This window comes from Pongo abelii, chromosome 9, assembly GCF_028885655.2.
Source record: "Pongo abelii isolate AG06213 chromosome 9, NHGRI_mPonAbe1-v2.0_pri, whole genome shotgun sequence".
Taxonomy (NCBI): domain Eukaryota; kingdom Metazoa; phylum Chordata; class Mammalia; order Primates; family Hominidae; genus Pongo; species Pongo abelii.
Window position 1 is genome coordinate 854,519 of NC_071994.2, and position 19,212 is coordinate 873,730.

General features: G+C 52.0%; 1 protein-coding gene across 2 annotated transcripts in view; it reads left to right on the top strand.

Annotated features, from left to right (window-relative positions):
* AP2A2 (adaptor related protein complex 2 subunit alpha 2) overlaps positions 1-19,212 on the top strand; it is an 85,331-nt gene that overhangs the window by 29,704 nt on the left and 36,415 nt on the right. For both annotated transcript variants that reach the window (XM_024254421.3, NM_001131556.1), the window contains 3 exon segments: positions 3,706-3,774; positions 13,806-13,948; positions 15,683-15,876. In XM_024254421.3, the coding sequence (XP_024110189.1) occupies positions 3,706-3,774; positions 13,806-13,948; positions 15,683-15,876 (406 nt within the window).

Here is a 19,212-nt window from a genome sequence, read left to right on the forward strand (position 1 = left end):
GAAACATTCAGCGTTGTTTATTAGCAAATGTGCAGTAAAAGACAAAAGATGTCCTGGAGGAGGGAGCTTGTCCTGTGGGGGAGGCAAGATCTGTTTTGGAAGCAGCAGTGGTGGAGTTAGGCCCTGTGACTGCGTAGGGCAGGGGTGAGCTCTTTGTCCTTTGATCTGTGTGCCCCAGGCCTGGCGGGGCCGCTTGTGTCGTGTTCTGATGTGGATGGGTTGCTGCAGAGGCCTTTTACTTCAGCTGGAGATCCTTAAACCAAAGACTCACTTGAGAAGGTTTTTTAAATAGTCAGCTTTATTATTGCTTTAAAAAAGTGACTTAGGGCCAGGTGCAGTGGCTCACACCTGTAATCCCAGCACTTTAGGAGGCCAAGGTGAGAGGATTGCTTGAGCTCAGGAGATCGAGACCAGCCCAAATACCATAGTGAGAACTTGTCTCTATTTTTTATTTTTTATCTTTTTTTCTTTTTGGGAACGGAATCTTGCTGTGTCACCTCGGCTCACTGCAGCCTCCGCCTCCTGGGTTCAAATGATTCGTCTGTCTCAGCCTCCCAAGTAGCTGGGATTACAGGCATAACACCATGCCTGGCTAATTTTTGTATTTTTAGTAGAGACGGGGTTTTGCCACGTTGGCTAGGCTGGTCTCAAACTCCTGACCTCAGGCGATCCACCTGCCTCTGATGAGGCACCACCATGCCTGGCCATATTTTTAATTTTTTAAAAAATAGAAAATAAGAATAAAAAGTGACTTAAATGTACACAAAGTTGTTTTTGCACACAACTCACCTTACCCTGTGTAATGAATAATTGTATTTTGACAGTGCTTGTTAAACATGTGTATCCCTATTAAAATCACTTGTACTCTTTAAGCCTCAGTTTTCACGGCTGGTCCAGGTAGAGTTAAACTACACGTGGTCTCATCTCTCTCCCATGCCTGGCTTGGGACATGCATGCAAGTGTTTGTTGAGCGAGGTCCATTTAGCAATAAATTTAGCGTGTACTGAAAGTTTGATTGTCACAAGTCTAATGTGCATTTTCCGTCTTTTGTACAATGGAGAATTCCCAAATTTCATGGGTGTGAGCTGAAAAAAGACTTGAAGCTAGTATTCCTCTGCTGTCCCACTACAACACAGAAGACTTCTGTGACCCCAGAATATGTGGGGGTTTCTCCCCATTGGCAAACAAGCTATCAGTTCTGCAGCAGGCACCAGCGGGGTGTCCTCCAGCTCGATTCTGACACCGTCTACCTGGAGGTAGTGTCAGATCCCGCAGGGCGGTCCCAGGGCTACCCCCTACTTCTCATGTTAGCCTCAAGCCTCAGGTTGTGACCTGTGCTCCTGCATGACAGACTGTGAATGGACATCTCACGACCCCCTCTTTGGATTCAATTAGTTTGCTAGAGAGGCTCACAGAACTCAGGGAAACACATTTATTTGATCATAAAGGCTAGTACGAAGGGTGCAGGTGACGTGATGCGTAGGGCATGGTACCGGGGCATGGCCGCTCCATGTCCCTCCAGGGATCCCCATGTGTTCAGTTATCTGGACGTTCCCCAAACCCTGTCCTCCTGGGCCTTTTGTGGAGACTTCATTGGATAGGCATGATTGACAGCCGTGTACAAATGGGACTGGACCAAAAGGGTGTGATCTAAACCCAGCAGGGCCTGTCTGTGCAGATTCTTCCCGGCCTCTCTGTGCGGCGTTCCTTCCCCCCAGGGTGTGGGGCAGGGCCCCTTCTGAAATGGGGGTCTTGTGACCCACAGTCAGACAAGGTAGGTCAGAGAATTTATTTATGGCCAGCTCCGTGACAGAAAGGCTGGGGGTGGTTAGAGTCCCTTGTTAGTCTTATGGCCTGCCCAGAATAACAGGAGCTGTGAGAGTTTTGAGCCAGGAACTGTGGATGAAAACCAGTATGTATGTATAATATCACCATTGGATATTATGCAAGTGGACTTGTCAGATTTTGTCGGAAAACCCTCGTGTTCCTACAAACAACTGTTTGCCCTGCAGCGCAGACCTACTCGCTGTATCGTAATCCCTCCTAGCTTCATCTGCTTTCCTTACACAGCACATGGTGATTAAATAGGTGTGTGACTGCTCGATCAGTAACAGTCTTCTGCCAGACTGTGTCTTCCATGAGGGTAACAGAGACCGTGTCTGTTTTTGCTCATCCTTGTGCCTTGGTGCCCAGCACAATGTGTGGACAGTTGTAGGTGCTCAGTGGATATTTATGGAACAAATGCATCAGTCTGTCTTTAAGGTTCCCTCTAGCTGTGGACCGAATTGCCTCCGTGGCTCCACCCCAGTTCATATGCTGAAGCCCCAACCCCAGTGTGACTGGATTTGGAGATAGGGCTTTCAGGAGGCATTTAAGGTTAAATGAAGTCATAGAGGTGGGGTCCTAATCCTGTAGGATTGGTGGCCTTGTAAGAGGAAGAGAGAGCGTGCTCGCTTCATAAGTATGCATCAAAGAAAGGCCACATGAGCACACAGAAGGTGGCTGTCTGCAAGCCAGGAGGAGAGCCCTCACCAGAAACTACCCTGCTGGTGTGTTGATCACAGACTTCCAGCCTCCAGGACTGTGAGAAGATAAACTGTTTCAGCCACCCTGTCTGGGGTGTTTTGTCATGGCAGCCAGAGCAGACTAAGGGACCTGTAGCCCTGACATTCCATCATTTTATGACTATGAATAATTACAAATCCTGGGCACTGCTCTGAAATAAGAGACATGAAATTGAAATGTGTCAATTCAGATATTTTGATTGCCATTGGGGATGGATAAGCCAAAAAGAAAGACTACTTTAAATGACTAGATTTTACAACAGATAGGTTGTAATATCTATCAACAGATAGACTGAATAGATCAGTCTTTCCTGCTTTGGACAGAAGCTAGCCTTTGGGCCTGTTGGTGGGAGCACTCCTAATGTTATTAATGATATTAGTACCTCACCGTATTTGCTGAGGACTTCTCTTGTAGGAGTGCTGATCCCATCATGAGGGCCACCTCATGACCCCATCTAAACCCAGCCACCTTCCAAAGTTTCCGTCTTCAGATACCATGACATTGGGGTTAGGGCTTCAACATGCGAATTTTAGGGGGACAGAAACATTCAGTCCATATGGCAGGGGAGGCAGGCTGATTTCAATGGGCACATCTGAGCTGAGTCTCGAAGGATGCGTGTTGCAGAGGCTGCATCTGTTTTGCGACTGCAGTTGATTGAGGAAGAAACTGTGGAGGTGAATTTATAAAAGAAAGTTGGAAGCCTATAGTAGTAAAACTGCGTGCTTTTGGCAGTGGAAGTTGATTTTAGGAGTAAACCTCTGTGTTATTAGCGGGTGATGATTTATCATGGCAAACATCCAGCAGGTATTTGAGTTCTGAGCTTGGTAAAGAGGTAGAGTTAGAAATGGTGCTGTGGAGCACCCCCTAGGTGCGCAGCGGCTGGCCCGGGTGGTTCAGGACTTGCTCCTTTGCTGTCTTGACCCAGGCACTCCCCTTCCCCTAGGCTCAGTCCTGGCCCCGGCCCTGCTGCAGCCCCTTCCTCCTGGCTCTGGGTTGGAGGCAGGTGTCTGCTTCGGCTTTTCTCCTGCCTTGAAACGGGGCCTCATCCCATTCGTGAGTTCTGAGTGTCAGTCTTATCAGGGAAATGGTGTTTCTTTAGAAATCAATTAAAATAAAAATGCCTTTTTGATCTTTTTTTAGGTAAAAGTAAAGAAGCAGAAATAAAAAGGATAAACAAGGAACTGGCAAATATCAGATCAAAATTTAAAGGTAAGTATGTTTAACCTTTTCCATGAAATGTCCTGTTGTAAATTTTCTGTAGTAAGAACCCAATCTTTTAACACTGTCTTCTTTTCTCCCACACTAAAGTGAAGTTCTCAGTTTGTACATTTCTATCAGGGCTCTGTCAGAATTACGAAATGGCGTGTGGAGCTGGTTAGGTGGGGCGGCCCCTCCTGGTGTCTGGTCTTTTCGTGGAGCTGGAACAGCACTGGTCCAGTGCCCGGCTGCATGTCACAGTATTAGCCACCAGGCCGGTGTGCTGGGGGTTCAGAGGACAAACACCAAGTACGGGAAGTGCTTTGCGTAAGGCGCCACCGAACGCCTCCTGCTGACGGTCAACAGGGACCTGACCCGCTCTCGGTGGACTGCCTCTCTGTGAGACAGTGTGTGGGCTGAGTGCCTTCCCTGAACATCCTTACTTTGAAGAATTGTGAAGTAATTTACTTTGAAGATTTAGTTTTCAGCCCTTAGGACATTTTTGAAACCCCAGTTAATCCTTCAAGCCTTAATTTGCAGTTAATGTTTACAGATTTGCAACCTGGCTCACCTCCCTGAGCATACCTTAGCCACAGTGTAGCTGAAATTGCCCAGGCACAATGAGTTGGGGAGAGGGCTGAGCCTAACCCCTGTGGAATTGGAGGGATAGGCAGAACACAGCTTAGGGACTCCTGGAGTTTCATGGGATGGGTGCTTTTGAGGGCTTGAGAATGGATATCCAGTAGTTTCTTTCCTTTTTTTTTTTTTTTTTTTTTTGAGATGGAGTCTTGCTCTGTCGCTCAGTGTGGAGTGCAATGGCACGATCTTGGCTCACCGCAACCTCTGCCTTCCAGGTTCAAGCGGTTCTCCTGCCTCAGCCTCCCGAGTAGCTGGGATTACAGGTGTGTGCCACCACATGCCTGTAATTTTATTTAGTAGAGACGAGATTTCTCCATGTTGGCCAGGCTGGTCTCAAACTCCCGGCCTCAAGTGATCTGCCCGCCTCGGCCTCCCAAAGTGCTGGGATTACAGGCGTGAGCCACTGTGCCTGGCCTGGCTGATTTTTGTATTTTTAGTAGAGACGGGGTTTCTCCATGTTGGTCAGGCCGGTCTCAAACTCCCGACCTCAAGTGATCCACCTGCCTCTGCCTCCCAAAGTGCTGGGATTACAGGAGTGAGCCACTGTGCCCGGCCTGGCTGATTTTTGTACTTTTAGTAGAGACGGGGTTTCTCCATGTTGGTCAGGCTGGTCTCGAACTCCCAACCTCAGGTGATCCACCTGCTTTGGCCTCCCAGATTGCTGGGATTACAGGCGTGAGCCACCGCGCCCGGTGTGCACCTTTGTTCTTAACTATAGAATGGGGAAACCAGTGATCTCAAGTTGGGTTCTCCAGGATGTGGACTCTGAAATGGGCTGTGTACAGAAGATTTATTCAGAGTGACACCAGTGAAAAGTAAAGGGCAGAGGCAGATGGAGATGTGGGTCTGACAGTCACCACCACCAGTGAAAAGTAAAGGGCAGAGGCAGATGGAGATGTGGGTCTGACAGAGTCACCACCACCTGCCCATCAGGGAGCTTGGGAGCCCAGATTGCCAGCTGGAGGCAGTGGCACTGGGTTGAAAGGGCTGCGCCCTGGCACCCTCTTGCTCAGCCGTGGCTCTCAACCTGGGGGAGCCCGACCCTGACAAAGCCAGCCTTACTCTTGGCGTCACTGGGCCTTCACTGAACAGGATCTGCGTCTGCTGTGCTCATTGTGAGGAAATGAGGAAATACATAGAAATTGCTTGAAAAGAAACCAGCACCCAGCCAGTGTTAATCCATTTTGTTATTGTGAAAAGAGTTCATGGCCTTCAGAATGGTAAAGATTAAATTTGAATGGGAGATTTTTATAGGTTTCAGAATAATAATCTAATTTGTTGAGGTGTAACTTTAAAGACTTTGTTAGGCTGTTAAATTTACAAACTCTCTGGCGAGATGTGGTGGCTCACGCTTGTAATCCCAGCACTTTGGGAGGCTGAGGCGGGTGGATCACTTGAGGTCAGGAGTTCGAAACCAGCCTGACCAACATGGTAAAATCCCATCTCTATTAAAAATACAAAAAAATTTAGCCGGGCATGGTGGCACATGCCCGTAAACCTAGCTACTCAGGAGGCTGAGGCAGGAGAATTGCTCTAATGTGGGAGGTAGAGGTTGCAGTGAGCTGAGATTGCGCCATCGTACTCCAGCCTGGGTGACTAAAGCAAAACTCCTTCTCAAAAAAAAAAAAAAAAAAAAAAAGTGGGGGCCAGGCATGGTGGCTCATGCCTGTAATCCCAGCACTTTGGGAGGCCGAGGTGGGCAGATCGCTTGAGGTTGGGAGTTCGAGACCAGCCTGGCCAACATGGTGAAACCCCATCTTTACTAAAAATAGAAAAATTAGCTGGGTGTGGTGGCATGTGCCTATAGTCCCAGTTACTTGGGAGGCTGAGTCAGGAGAATCGCTTGAACTGGGAAGGCGGAGGTTGCAGTGAGCCGAGATCTCGCCATTGCACTCCAGCCTGGGAGACACAGCAAGACTCCGTCTCAAAAAAAAAAAAATTGTTTTATAAACTCTGTATAAATGTTTTGGGACTAAAGGAGACTCCATGCCTGTCTGGCTGTCCTAGATAGGGAAGGTGGCCCCTCCTACACAGTGATCTGTTGGCTTTTGTTGAGCACGCGCGTACCCTGGGTGATGGCAGCAGACACAGAAGAAAATCTACTCCTTGTCCGTAAGAAATGTGCTGCCTGAGGCCTGCCCTGCCAGCTGTGGGTAGATGAGATGACTTAGAGCTGTGCTGTCCAATTTAGAAATAGCGTATCAGTCACATTCATAGGTCTAAATGTTCTGGCAGCCTCATTGAGAAAAAGTAAAAAGGAGCAAATGAAATTAATAATATATTTTATTTAGTTCAGTATATCTAAAATTTCGTTGTAATCAATTGAAAAAAAAACTGGTCGGCACGGTGGCTCACGCCTGTAATCCCAGCCCTTTGGGAGGCCGAGGTGGCTGGATCACTTGAGGTCAGGAGTTTGAGACCAGCCTGACCAACATGGCGAAACCCCGTGTCTATTAAAAATACAAGAATTAGCTGGGCATGGTGGCGGGCGCCTGTAATCCCAGCTACTAAGGAGGCTGAGGCAGGAGAATCGCTTGAACCTAGGAGGCAGAGGTTGCAGTGAGGCGAGATCGTGCCAGTACACTCCAGCCTGGGTGACAGAGTGAGACTCTGTCTCAGAAAAAAAAAAAAAAAAACGGAAAAAAACAAGGTACCGAGTTATTTTATACCAGGTCTTTGAAGTCTAGTGTGTGTGTCACACTTAAGAGTGAATCTCACTTTGGACTGGCTGTTTGACTTGCTCACTGACCGCATGTGGCATGAGGCTGCTGTGTGAGCACTGCTGATTTAGACCACCCGTTCTGCTGAAAACAATTGATCGATTGATTGATCTGTTGATTTACTGAGACAAGATCTTGCTCTGTTGACCAGGCTGCCCAGTGCAATCACAGCTCATTGCAGCCTCAACCCCCTGGGCTCAAGCCATCCTTCCACCTCAGCCTCCCAAGTAACTGGGACCACAGGTGCGCACCACCACTCCGGGCTAACATTTAAAAAGTTTTGTAGAGATGGGGTCTTGCCATGTTACCTAGGCTGGTTTCAAACTTATGGGCTCAAGCGATCGGTCTGCATTGACCTCCCAAAGTACTGGGATTATAGGCATGAGCCACTGCACCTGACCCCTAGGAGTGTGGGTCCACTCGTGGGTGGAGGTGGGAGGCTGTTAAACACCCGAAGTGCATAGAGTGGCCCCCACAACAGAGGCGTCGGCCAGGGTGTCAGTGGTGCCAGGGCTGAGGAGCCTTGTCTAGAGGGATGATAGTCAAAAGACTGGAGACCCCCTTCCACTGTGAAATGAAGGCCTCACCGAGAGGGAATACCTGTAGGGCAGAGTGAACTGTCAGCGAGCCAGTCCTCTTCCAGACTTGCCGCTGGGTGTCTTGACATGGGGGTGCTCTACACAACCTCAAAATGTTGGGAAAGTTACAACCAGGGAAAGAATCGATATCCAACAAAAATACCTTTTAAGAATGAAGCTATCCTGTTTGAGTAGGGCATCACGAACCATCCTGCTTCAAGGGAGCCTGCGGGTCTGACTGCAGCTTCAGCTCTGACCTGGAGTTCTGGGGCTTCTCTGCGGGGCACCAGTCTGTATGCTCCATTTTAGATAATAAAAATCGGCATATTCTGTGGTGGGCAGGATCCGGGGTTCACCTGCAGATGAACAGGGCAGGAAAAGCTTGATGGGGTGTCGGGGGAATCTGGTTGGCCTTAAAGGGAATTAATTTGGGGCCCTGTTCCTGAATTGGTAGGTAGCCTGCATGTAAGGCTGAAGTCGGTTTGGCCAGAGCATGGGCTGGAGTGCTACCACCCTGCTACACAGACAATGCCACAGTCTCGCTTTTCCTATTTTTTTTTAAATAAAATGTTGTGAACAACAACAACAAAAATGAAGCTAAAAAATACCCGCTGAAGACAGAAATGGAAAGAATTTGCTACCAGAAGGCCTGTGTTAAAGGAAATTCCAAAGGAAATAATCCCAGATGGAAGCGTGGAGATGGAAAGCATGGAACGGGCGGGAAATTAAAGGAAATAATCCCAGATGGAAGCGTGGAGGTGGAGAACATGGAACGGGCAGGAAATTAAAGGAAATAATCCCAGATGGAATCGTGGAGGTGGAGAGCATGGAACGGGCGGGAAATTAAAGGAAATAATCCCAGATGGAAGCGTGGAGGTGGAGAGCATGGAACGGGCGGGAAATTAAAGGAAATAATCCCAGATGGAAGCGTGGAGGTGGAGAGCATGGAACGGGCGGGAAATTAAAGGAAATAATCCCAGATGGAATCGTGGAGGTGGAGAGCATGGAACGGGCAGGAAATTAAAGGAAATAATCCCAGATGGAAGCGTGGAGGTGGAGAGCATGGAACGGGCGGGAAATTAAAGGAAATAATCCCAGATGGAAGCGTGGAGGTGGAGAGCATGGAACGGGCGGGACAGCGGGAGATGTATAGGTTCCACCAGTGCGTAGTGTCTCGCGGTCGTGTCTGTCTGTGGAGTCTCTTCAGTAGTGCGGTGAACTTCAGAGAGTTGACGTAGTGTCTCGTGGCCGCGTCTGTCTGTGGAGTCTCTTCAGTAGTGCGGTGAACTTCAGAGAGTTGACGTAGTGTCTCGCGGTCGTGTCTGTCTGTGGAGCCTCTTCAGTAGTGTGATGAACTTCAGAGAGTTGAAACCGTATTTGTTTGCCACCAAGAAGACTGTAGGCCCAAATGGCTTCCCTGTGATCTTTATCCTTTAATGAGGGTTGTTAGGCGTGACCATCTGATGTGTGGCCTAAGGTGTGTGGACGGAAGTGTTCATGTCAGTCCCAGCTTCAGCTTTAAGGGAGTCTCCCCTCTGGGCTCTTCCTGCCTCTGCTGTGGTAAGGACGTGCTTTGGGTGGTGTGGGCCTGGAGCAGAGCCATGCACAGCAGGCCCGTCCAGATCTGACGGTGTCTTGACGGCGGCCCCGGCTGACCTGCAGATGCATGGGCAAGAAATCAGTGCTTGTGTGCGCCTGCCATGCTTGCGGGAGCCCAGGGGAGTTACTGGGATGTTCACGGGTGTGCCTTCCATCTTTAAGCCTTTAGAAAACAATTGTTGTGTTCTCATACTCTACAGAGACATGGTAGTTTCTTTTTTAAAGAGAAAGGGTCTTGTTCTGTTGCCCAGGCTGGAGTGCTGTGGCATGACCCTAACTCACTGCAGCCTTGACTTCCTGGGCTCAGGCGATCCTCCTGCTTCCACCTTCCGAGTGGCTAGGACTGCAGGTGTGCACCACCACGCCCAGCAAATTTTAAAACTTGTTGTGGAGATGGGGTCTCGCTATGTTTCCCAGGCTGATCACGAATTCGTGGCCTCAGGTGAACTCACCCACCTCAAGTGAATCCTCCCCAAAATGGTGGGATTACAGGCATAAGCCACTGCACCTGACTGGTAATTTCTTCTTATTGATCGTCTCCAGGAGTTTCCCAGGTTGTGGACATTAATTTGCTAAATAGGCCGGGTGCGGTGGCTCATGCCTATAATCCTAGCACTTTGGGAGGCCGAGGCAGGCAGATCACTTAACCTCAGATCACTCGCCAGCCTGGGCAACATGGCGAAACCCTAAAAATCTCTACTAAAAGTACGAAAAATTAGCCGTATGTGGTTGCACATGCCTGTGGTCTCAGCTACTTGGGAGGCTGAGGTGGGAGGATCACTTGAGCCTAGGAGGTCGAGGCTGCAGTGAGCCGTGGTCATGCTACTGTACTCCAGCCTGGGTGGCAGAGGGAGACCTTGTCTCCAGATAAAACGCTTTATTTTTTCTTTCACTTGGGCAGCCTGTTTTTCATTTTGCCGTTAGTTTGCTTGATTATTAATTCATTGATGTAAAAGGCAAAAACTGAGCAACTGCCTTGTGCCACACACTGTTGTTGGGGCTGGTGTGCGTTGGTGAGGAAGTGGAAGGAGTCCCCACCCTGCCCCTGAGGGTGTGAGCCTCATGCAGGCTATGGGGGTTGGAGAGTGTGGAGCCAGCAGTGCCTCTGGCTGGTGACCAGTCAGGGCACTGTCCCTCCTCCCAACTTTCAGGTCAAGAGAAAGCCTGGAAGCTCTGGTTCCTGACTCACTCTCCAGTTTATCTTATTTTACTTGATACTTTGTTATAAAAAAATACCAGGCCGGGCATGGTGGCTCACGCCTGTAATCCCAGCACTTTAGGAGGCCGAGGTGGGCAGATCACGAGGTCAGGAGTTTGAGACCAGTCTGGCCAACAAGGTGAAACCCCGTCTCTACTAAAAATACAAAAATTAGCCGGGTATGGTGGCGTGTGCCTGTAATCTCAGCTACTCGGGAGGCAGAGGCACGAGAATCGCTTGAACCTGGGAGGTGGAGGTTGCAGTGAGCCAAGACTGCACCACTGTACTCCAGCCTGGGCAGCAGAGCAAGACTGTCTGGGAAAAACAAAACAAAACCAAAAAAACCAGGCAGGTTTCAGTCATTATGAGGTAGACATTTTGTCACATTTTATCGTCTGTGAAGTCTGTGTGTGTCTGATGAGTCAGTGAAAGATGGTGCTCATGAACCTGTGTTGTGACCTTACGTTGCCTCAGACACCTGATACTCCGTGTGTGCTGTGCTGTTTCATTTTATTTTTTTATTTTATTTTATTTTTTTGAGACGGAGTCGAGTCTCGCTCAGTCACCCAGGCTGGAGTGCAGTGGCGCGATCTCGGCTCACTGCAACCTCCGCCTCCCGGCTTCATGCCATTCTCCTGCCTCAGCCTCTTGAGTAGCTGGGACTACAGGCGCCCACCACCATGCCCGGCTTATTTTTGTATTTTTAGTAGAGACAGGATTTCACCGTGTTAGCCAGGATGGTCTCTATCTCCTGACCTCATGATCCTCCCGCCTCAGCCTCCCAAAGTGCTGGGATTACAGGCGTGAGCCACCGTGCTCGGCCCTGTTTCATTTTTATAATAACTTGCTGAGAAAGTTGGGCTCAGAGAGGTTAAGGAATATGTCTGAGACCACAAGACAAGCAAGTGGCTGCATCTTTCAGACTGGAGCCCAAACTTAATCGTGATCCTTTTATGGTTTAGGATGAGGTTTCCCAGCCATTCTCTCCTCTGATCTGCACAAACCAAGGAGACAGATATTACTGTTATCCTCCGCCTTTTATAGCTCAGAATATTAAAGTTCAACTCAACATTTTGAAATTACTAGAATAAAAAAGTAATTCTAGCCCAGTACTGAAACTAGCATTTTGAAGACTGTATCAGTCTGGGTCCTTTCAGGAGGGATAAACGTCACAGTGGCACCTGCCGGGGGAGCTGGCGGGCTCACCTGCCACCTGCCCCACCGAGATGGGTAAGGGTGTGGAGCGAGCATTGCTGCTTGTTTCCTGTGGCCCTGGGTTAGGCCAGGAATCCACATGCCGCCACATGAGCAGCGGGACCGAGCACTGTGGCTTTCTTCTCGTGCTGGCGACTTCCGCTGCCCCTCACGATGCTTATGCAACAGGGGTGGTGTGCCCAGGGGAGTGCTCTGTGACATCCCTGGAAGGCCCAGAGGTGATCCTGCATCACCCTCACTGTCCAGTGGGCTCAGCTTCTAAAAGTGGGCCTAAGTTTCCCAGCACCCGGGAGCTCTAGAGCAGCTCTTCGTCTGGGGTCCCGCAGGAGCAGAGACTTGTCGGCTCCTCTCGGAGAGAGCCTGTCTCCGTCTCCGTCCCTGTTTCCATCTCCATCTCCATCCCTGTCCCCATCCCCGTCCCACAAAACTCAGCCCAGTCGGGCCGCTGGTCCTTTCCCCTGTCAGTTATTTTTTCCTTTGAGAGGTGCTTTGAGTAACAGAGAAGTCTCTGGAGGGAGGAGGAGGTCAAGCAGTATTTTTGGCTGTGGTTGTCCAAGGCGGTTTCCAGCGGGTGATGGAATCTGGGCTGGGTAGGAGACACGGTGCTGGGGCTTCCCAGTGGAGGATCTCTGCTGCGCAGCCCGTGCTTAGCTGTGTGTGCCCTCCTGCACATACAGGGCACGGAGAATGTGTCTGCTGGGACCCCTTGGGCACAGCAAGCAGATAAGTGGGTCGGGGCGGGGGGAGGGAGGAACCAGGTTGGGTCTGCTTTTATTTATATCATCTGGTCTTTTAAATTATGTTAATTTGCCGCTGACAAGGAGGGGGGTTTCTCATGAGCTCCTCAGAGTGCAGCATGCAGCTGACTGGCCGACTGGTGATGCACTGTTCCCCAGGAAATGTGGCCGGTCTGTATTCTACACAGTTGAGGTTGTCCGTGGAGGTGTGAGCACCCCAGCCCTTCACAAGAAGGGGGCCAGAGCGGCTGGCGTGGCTGGGCTGTCTTCCCAGCCTGCGTTCCTTCACGCTGTGGCAGCAGAGTCTCTGTGAGACTTGGCCTGCACAAGGGCGCCTTTCCCGCTCACCTCCACAGCCTGCTGGAGGCTGGCTCTGAGGGACACTCCCTCACCTCTCAGGTGGGATAGAAACTCCTGGCAATGCAGAACGGCTTTGAGACGGAGTTTAGCTCTTGTTGCCCAGGCTGGAGTGCAATGGCGTGATCTCGGCTCACCGCAACCTCCGCCTCCCAGGTTCAAGCAATTCTTCTGCCTCAGCCTCCCGAGTAGCTGGGATTACAGGCATGCACCACCACACCCGGCTAATTTTGTATTTTTACTAGAGATGGGGTTTCTCCATGTTGAGGCTGGTCTTGAACTCCTGACCTCAGGTGATCCGCCCGCCTTGGCCTCCCAAAGTGCTAGGATTACAGGCGTGAGCCACCGCGCCGGGCCCAGAATGGCCCTTTTTTTAAGGGTTGGTTTTATATTTTGGAATTTTATATTCTGCCAATTACATGTTTTGAACCTGCCCTGCCGTGATCCCTTGTGAGGGGCTCAGACAAACTGCGATGAGGCAGAGAAACAGAAGCCCTAGGGGCCGTCGCGTGTGGGCCTTGTTTTCATGACCAGCTGATTTGCCCTAGAATGGCTGTGAAGTGGCAGATAATTTAGACTGTGTTCATATGCCTAAATTAAACTGATTTCAAAGACAAGCTTGATGGTTGAAGGCAGGGTTTGCAAGTTCCATCACAGCAGGGCCCTCTGTGGGATTTTGGCTGGTCGGAGTGAGGCCCTGTGAGGGCCAGCTGGGCTGCACCTGCGCAGGGTTGTCGTGGGAGGGTAGAACTCTTGTTGCTGGATGTTCTGGTGCCTGTTTTTAAAAGGGAAATAAAAAACTTGGATTCTCATGAGTACCACGAGTTTAGAAAGGTTATTCATGCTCAGCAGCGTCTGCACTGTGCCTGCCTGGGCCCGGCCAGCCCTCTCCTGGAGGCTCGTCCATGCTGCCTGCTGTACTGCTGCACTGCCCTCTGCTCTCCCCTCTCCCCTGCCTCTGCCCGCCTGGAGTAAAACCTCTTCCCCACCTTTTCTGTAGGTGACAAGGCTCTCGATGGCTATAGTAAAAAAAAGTACGTCTGCAAGTTGCTCTTCATCTTTCTCCTTGGTCATGACATTGACTTTGGACACATGGAGGCTGTGAACCTGCTGAGTTCAAACAGATACACGGAAAAGCAGATCGTGAGTATCGCTGCAGGTGGAGGCGGTGGAGGATGGCATGTGCCTGGCAGGACTGAGGCCCCGTGCCCGCGTAGGGCCGCTGCTTCCTTCTCTACCCACAGCTGACGTGAGCCACGTGGGTCTGCTGCAGATGGAGACGCATGCCCAGTCTTTGTTAGCACCTGCTGCCAACACCCTGAGGGCCCCCTTCCCGCCCAATCTGGGTGTTCTTCAGGAAGCCCCGATGCCCTCACAGGGTTCCTCCTCCCGCATGCGGTTTTCCTGATGAGGTGGCCATGCCTTTTCCTCCTTTCTTTGCAACCTCCCTTACGGCGAGTTTCAGGACCGCCCGCTGCACGCGGCCCAGCGTTTGATGTGGTTGGTGCTCTGTGCCCATGAGGTCAGCCTCCAGAGGAGGGGAGGGTGTCTCCCTGCCACAGTGCCTTGTTGACACACTGTCCCAAGTAGACCTGTCCCGTGGCCCCTTGGACAGCTTTGTTTCTGCAGTAGGCGCTGGAGGCACGTGGCTGGGTCTTGGTGTGAGGGGTGCTCGCCCCACCATCTCCCCAGCCCTTGCCGGGCTGATGCACAGTGTCCTGTCACTCTGCTTTTGAAGCCTTCTTGGGCTTTGCAAGTTGAGCTGTGTAGTCTCTTGTAGTCACATAATTTCTGTGTTTTCCCTGGTGGTATAAAGTAATATTTTCTTCCATTTGTCAAAAAATTTAACTTAGAGAAATTAAGAGAGACTCTAGATGTCTCAGGGGTTTTGATAAGTATTGGTATTTATTCAAGCATTTGTGGAGTGCCTGTGGTACACCAAGCAGTGTTGGGGGGATGGGGGATTAGCCTTGAGGACAGAGGCACAGGGACCAGAACTTGGGCCCTGCCCTTGTCCTGGGGGAGATGGGTGTCACATGGCTCCACAGACATAGATTTGAAAGGATTTGAGAGAGGGAGTGGGGTGGGTGTGTTGAGCTGAGGCTGGAGGGAGGGGAAGTTAACTGGGGGCTGAGGGCGGGAGGAGCAGGGTGAGCAGAGCGTGTGGTGCCTGGCAGTGGCCTGGGTGTGCGAGTGCAGGGCTGAAAGGGCAGTGGTGTTTGGAAGAGCGGGAGCTCCCTCGTGGTGTCTTCCTGGGAGCTGTGGGAAGCTGGGCACATCTTTAACCTGGGTGGTCAGTGATGGGTTGGGTCTGGAGAAAACCACTGTTTCCCTCTGGGTGGGGAGGGTGTGACCTTTGAGGATGGCTGGGAAGGAGTGGCAGTGACACAGGACTGGGGTTTGCCCTGGGTCAGTGGAGGTGGCGGGGGGCGGCGTGAGGCTGTGACACAGGCAGATTAAAGAGTTGGAGGGAACAGGCAGCCGGGTTTCGGGAAATCATTGTAGCTAAAATCAGCCTGTCAGTGAAGGTTCCCTCCCATCTTAAGTTGAGGATAGTGTGACGTCCGGACCACTCAGACGCGTGGCCCGCAGTGAAGTGAGTGGGACGGGGGGCGTCCAGTTCCTGTTGGCGTCTGGCTCGTGGCACGCTAGTCCGGTGTGCCCCACGGGAACGCTGCGCCATGAGAGCATTCGGTTCCACCGGAACAGACGTTTGCCGAGTCCTGAGAGGCGCAGCTCCCACAGCAGTGCCCTGGGTGTGTGGGTGGTGCCCGGGCTGCTTCCGCATCTGTGTGTCACTGCTTGTTGGGTGACTCAGGGCCACAGGCGGACTTGGATTGTCATGAGCTTTCTCTTCTCCTGTCTTTTGGAACGCAGGGCTACCTTTTCATCTCTGTGTTGGTGAACTCGAACAGTGAGCTGATCCGCCTGATTAACAACGCCATCAAGAATGACCTGGCCAGCCGCAACCCCACCTTCATGGGCCTGGCCCTGCACTGCATCGCCAGCGTGGGCAGCCGGGAGATGGCCGAGGCCTTCGCCGGGGAGATCCCTAAGGTCCTTGTAGCCGGGTATGTGCCGGGCTCGTGCCGGGCTCGTGCCGGGCTCCTGCTGGGCTCCTGCTGAAGATGTGCTGCTTTCATGCCAAATACATCAAATATGGAGCTGCTTAGCCTAGGAAATGTTTTACTCTCCCCATCTTATGGGAGATGAGATGTAGCCTAAGGTGGGATCCAGAATTACAAGTTTAGGCCGGGCACGGTGGCTCACACCTCTAATCCCAGGACTGTAGGAGGCCAAGGTGGGAGAATCGCTTGAGCCCAGGAGTTCAAGACCAGCCTGGGCAACATAGGGAGATCCCATCTCTACAAACAGTTTTAAAAAATTAGCCAGGTGTGGTGGTGTGCTCCTGTCGTCCCAGCTACTTGGGAGGCTGAGGCAGGAGGATTGCTTGAGCCCAGGAAGTCAAGGTTGCAGTGAGCTGTGTTCATGCCACTGTACTCCAGCCTGGGCGACAGAGCGAGACCCTGTCTCCAAAGCAAAAAGAGAATTACAAGTTTAGATTTCAAGTAAAGTGCAATCTAATACCACTGAGATTCAAAACACAGATCAAAGAAGAACGCCCAAACCCTGCCAGCAGAACCAAGGAGGGGCTTCAGCCCCACAGGGCACCGGGTAGAACGATGCATCTCGGGGCAGCTCCTCCTCGCGCCCTTTCCCAAGGGCTTCACGCGGAGAAGCTGAGCACCACGCCGGAGCGCCCTTGGCCATCTGTTCCGTCCCTTGTTAATTTGGAGAGAAGCCTTGTGGAGCTGAGTCACCAGCTCTGGAAGAGCTTAAAGCAACCCTGGGGTGTCTGTGCCACAGGCAGGGTCCCCACCTGCATGTTCCAGGATACCCTGCGGACTTGGGAAACTGACCCCTCGCCCACACGGTGCCACCCGGCTGAGCTAGGCCTCAGGCCACGGGGGAGTGGGTGGACATCCACCCAGACCACACAGTGAGGACTGGAGAGAAGGTGGTGGGAAGGCATGAGAGAAACAGGCCTAGACCGGCGTCTCAACTGGGCCACGTTGGCTTTGTGAGGGCACTGGGCCATGTCTTGGGGCATTTTTGGTTGTCATAGTGGGTAGAGACCAGGGTGCTGCACCCCACACCACACAGGATGCTCCACAACAGAGAACGAGGCAGCCTTCTATCAGCTGTGAGGCGAGGACATCCCCACAATAGAGAACGAGGCAGCCTCCTGTCAGCTGTGAGGCGAGGAGGAGCCCAGCTGGCAGAGAGACCGCAGCACAACCCCGAGAAGACAGATACTCAGAAGCGCGAGAGCTCAGAGATGGGTGACCCCGCAGTAGGATGGACAGGAGCAGAACCGCAGAGCCGGGGGAGCAGGCGCAGTGCCTGAAGGCACTGTTGCTCCTCGGGCCATTCAGTCATAGGTGGCAGAGCACGTGGTGGGCGCCCCAAAAACAGGGTGCCCAAGATGGAAGGAAGACTCGAATGATCAGAGGGCGCTGGTGCAGGAGAGGGAGGGTGGGGCTGGGGATCAGAACCAGCCAGAAGGTCCAGTGGATTCTGCCTCAGGGCCACGGCCTCCTGGCCCTCCCTCTCCTCCTGCCCCCAGGGTTGTTGCTTCCCTGTTTATTACCTGTTTCCACCCTCAGGGTGGAAGCTTCCTGGGCTCTGAGGTTTCTGTCCACTGCGGTGGCCGCTTTACAAACCCAGCATTTTGAACAGTACCAGGTCCCTAGTAGGTGCTTGGTGGATGTCTGCGCGTGAGCAGAATGCAAGACAGGGCCACCCCTGAGGCGCGTGCAGATTGATGAAGTGGGGCACTACCTGAACAGAGGACTTGCTGCAGGAGCCAGGGACGGAGGAGGGAGGAGCCAGGGTGAGGAGGGGTCTCCAGGGGCCAGTGCAATGCGTCTATGGCTGGAAGGGAGCAGGTGGCCAGTGCACAGCGTCTGCAGCCAGAAGGGAGCAGGTGGCCCGTGTTCTGGTGCCTGAGTGGTCCCATGAAGGGGGTGGGTGGCCCGTGTTCTGGTGCCTGAGTGGTCCCATGAAGGGAGTGGATGGCCCGTGTTCTGGTGCCTGAGTGGTCCCGTGGGGATGAAGGTCACAGGCAGGGTTCTCCTACCTCAGAGAGCTCAGGTAACATGGTACCCATGGGCCTTCCTTGAAGAAAAGGGCCAGTTGTTGAAATCCAGCTAAGTAGTAGATGACTCAAAGTAACATGCTCAGGCTGGGCACAGTGGCTCACTTACGCCTGTAATCCCAGCACTTTGGAAGGCCAAGGTGGGCGGGCCTGAGGTCAGGAGTTTGAGACCAGCCTGGCCAACATGGCGAAACCCCATCTCTACTAAAAATACAAAAATTAGCTGGGTGTGGTGGTGCTCACCTGTAATCGCAGCTACTCAGAAGGCTTGAGGCAGGAGAATCGCTTGAACCCAGGAGGCGGAGGCTGCAGTAAGCTGACATTGCACCACTACACACCAGCCTGGGCAACAGAATAAGACTCTGTCTCAAAAAAAAAAAAAAAAAAAAAAAAAAAAAGCCAGGCATGGTGGCTCATGCCTGTAATCCCAGCACTTTGAGAGGCTGAGACGGGCGGATCACGAGTTCAAGAGCTCGAGACCATCCTGGCCAACATGGTGAAACCCCGTCTCTACTAAAAATACAAAAATTAGCTGGGCATGGTGGCGCCCTCCTATAGTCCTAGTTACTTGGGTGGCTGAGGCAGGAGAATCGCTTGAACCCGGGAGGCGGAGGTTGCAGTGAGCCGAGATTGCTCCACTGTACTCCAACCTGGCGAAAGAGCAGCACTGTCTCAAAAACAAAAACAAAAAAAAACCATGCTCGGGAAGGAGGTGCTGTCATTGCCATGCTCGGGAAGGAGGTGCTGTCATTGCCATGCTCGGGAAGGAGGTGCTGTCATTGCCATGCTCGGGAAGGAGGTGCTGTCATTGCCATGCTGGGGAAGGAGGTGCTGTCATTGGAGGACTGCTGGGCAAGGAGGTGCTGTCATTGGAGGACTGCTGGGGAAGGAGGTGCTGTCATTGGAGGACTGCTGGGGAAGGAGGTGCTGTCATTGGAGGACTGCTGGGGAAGGAGGTGCTGTCATTGGAGGACTGCTGGGGAAGGAGGTGCTGTCATTGGAGGACTGCTGGGGTGTGCCACCTAGAAATGGAAGGGCAGAGTAGGTGCTGAGGAGGTCAGGTCATTCCTAGGGCCACAGATAGGGACGGGGGGCAGCGGCCAAGGCAGAAGAGTGGGGTGGTGTCTCTGCTGGGATGGACAGAGTTGGTGGAAAGAGAACCCGTGGAGGTGCAGAGTAGCCATGGGGTCCTCGGTCTCCCTCGTATGAGCCGACATTAGCGAGTAGCTGTGGGGTCCTCGGTCTCCCT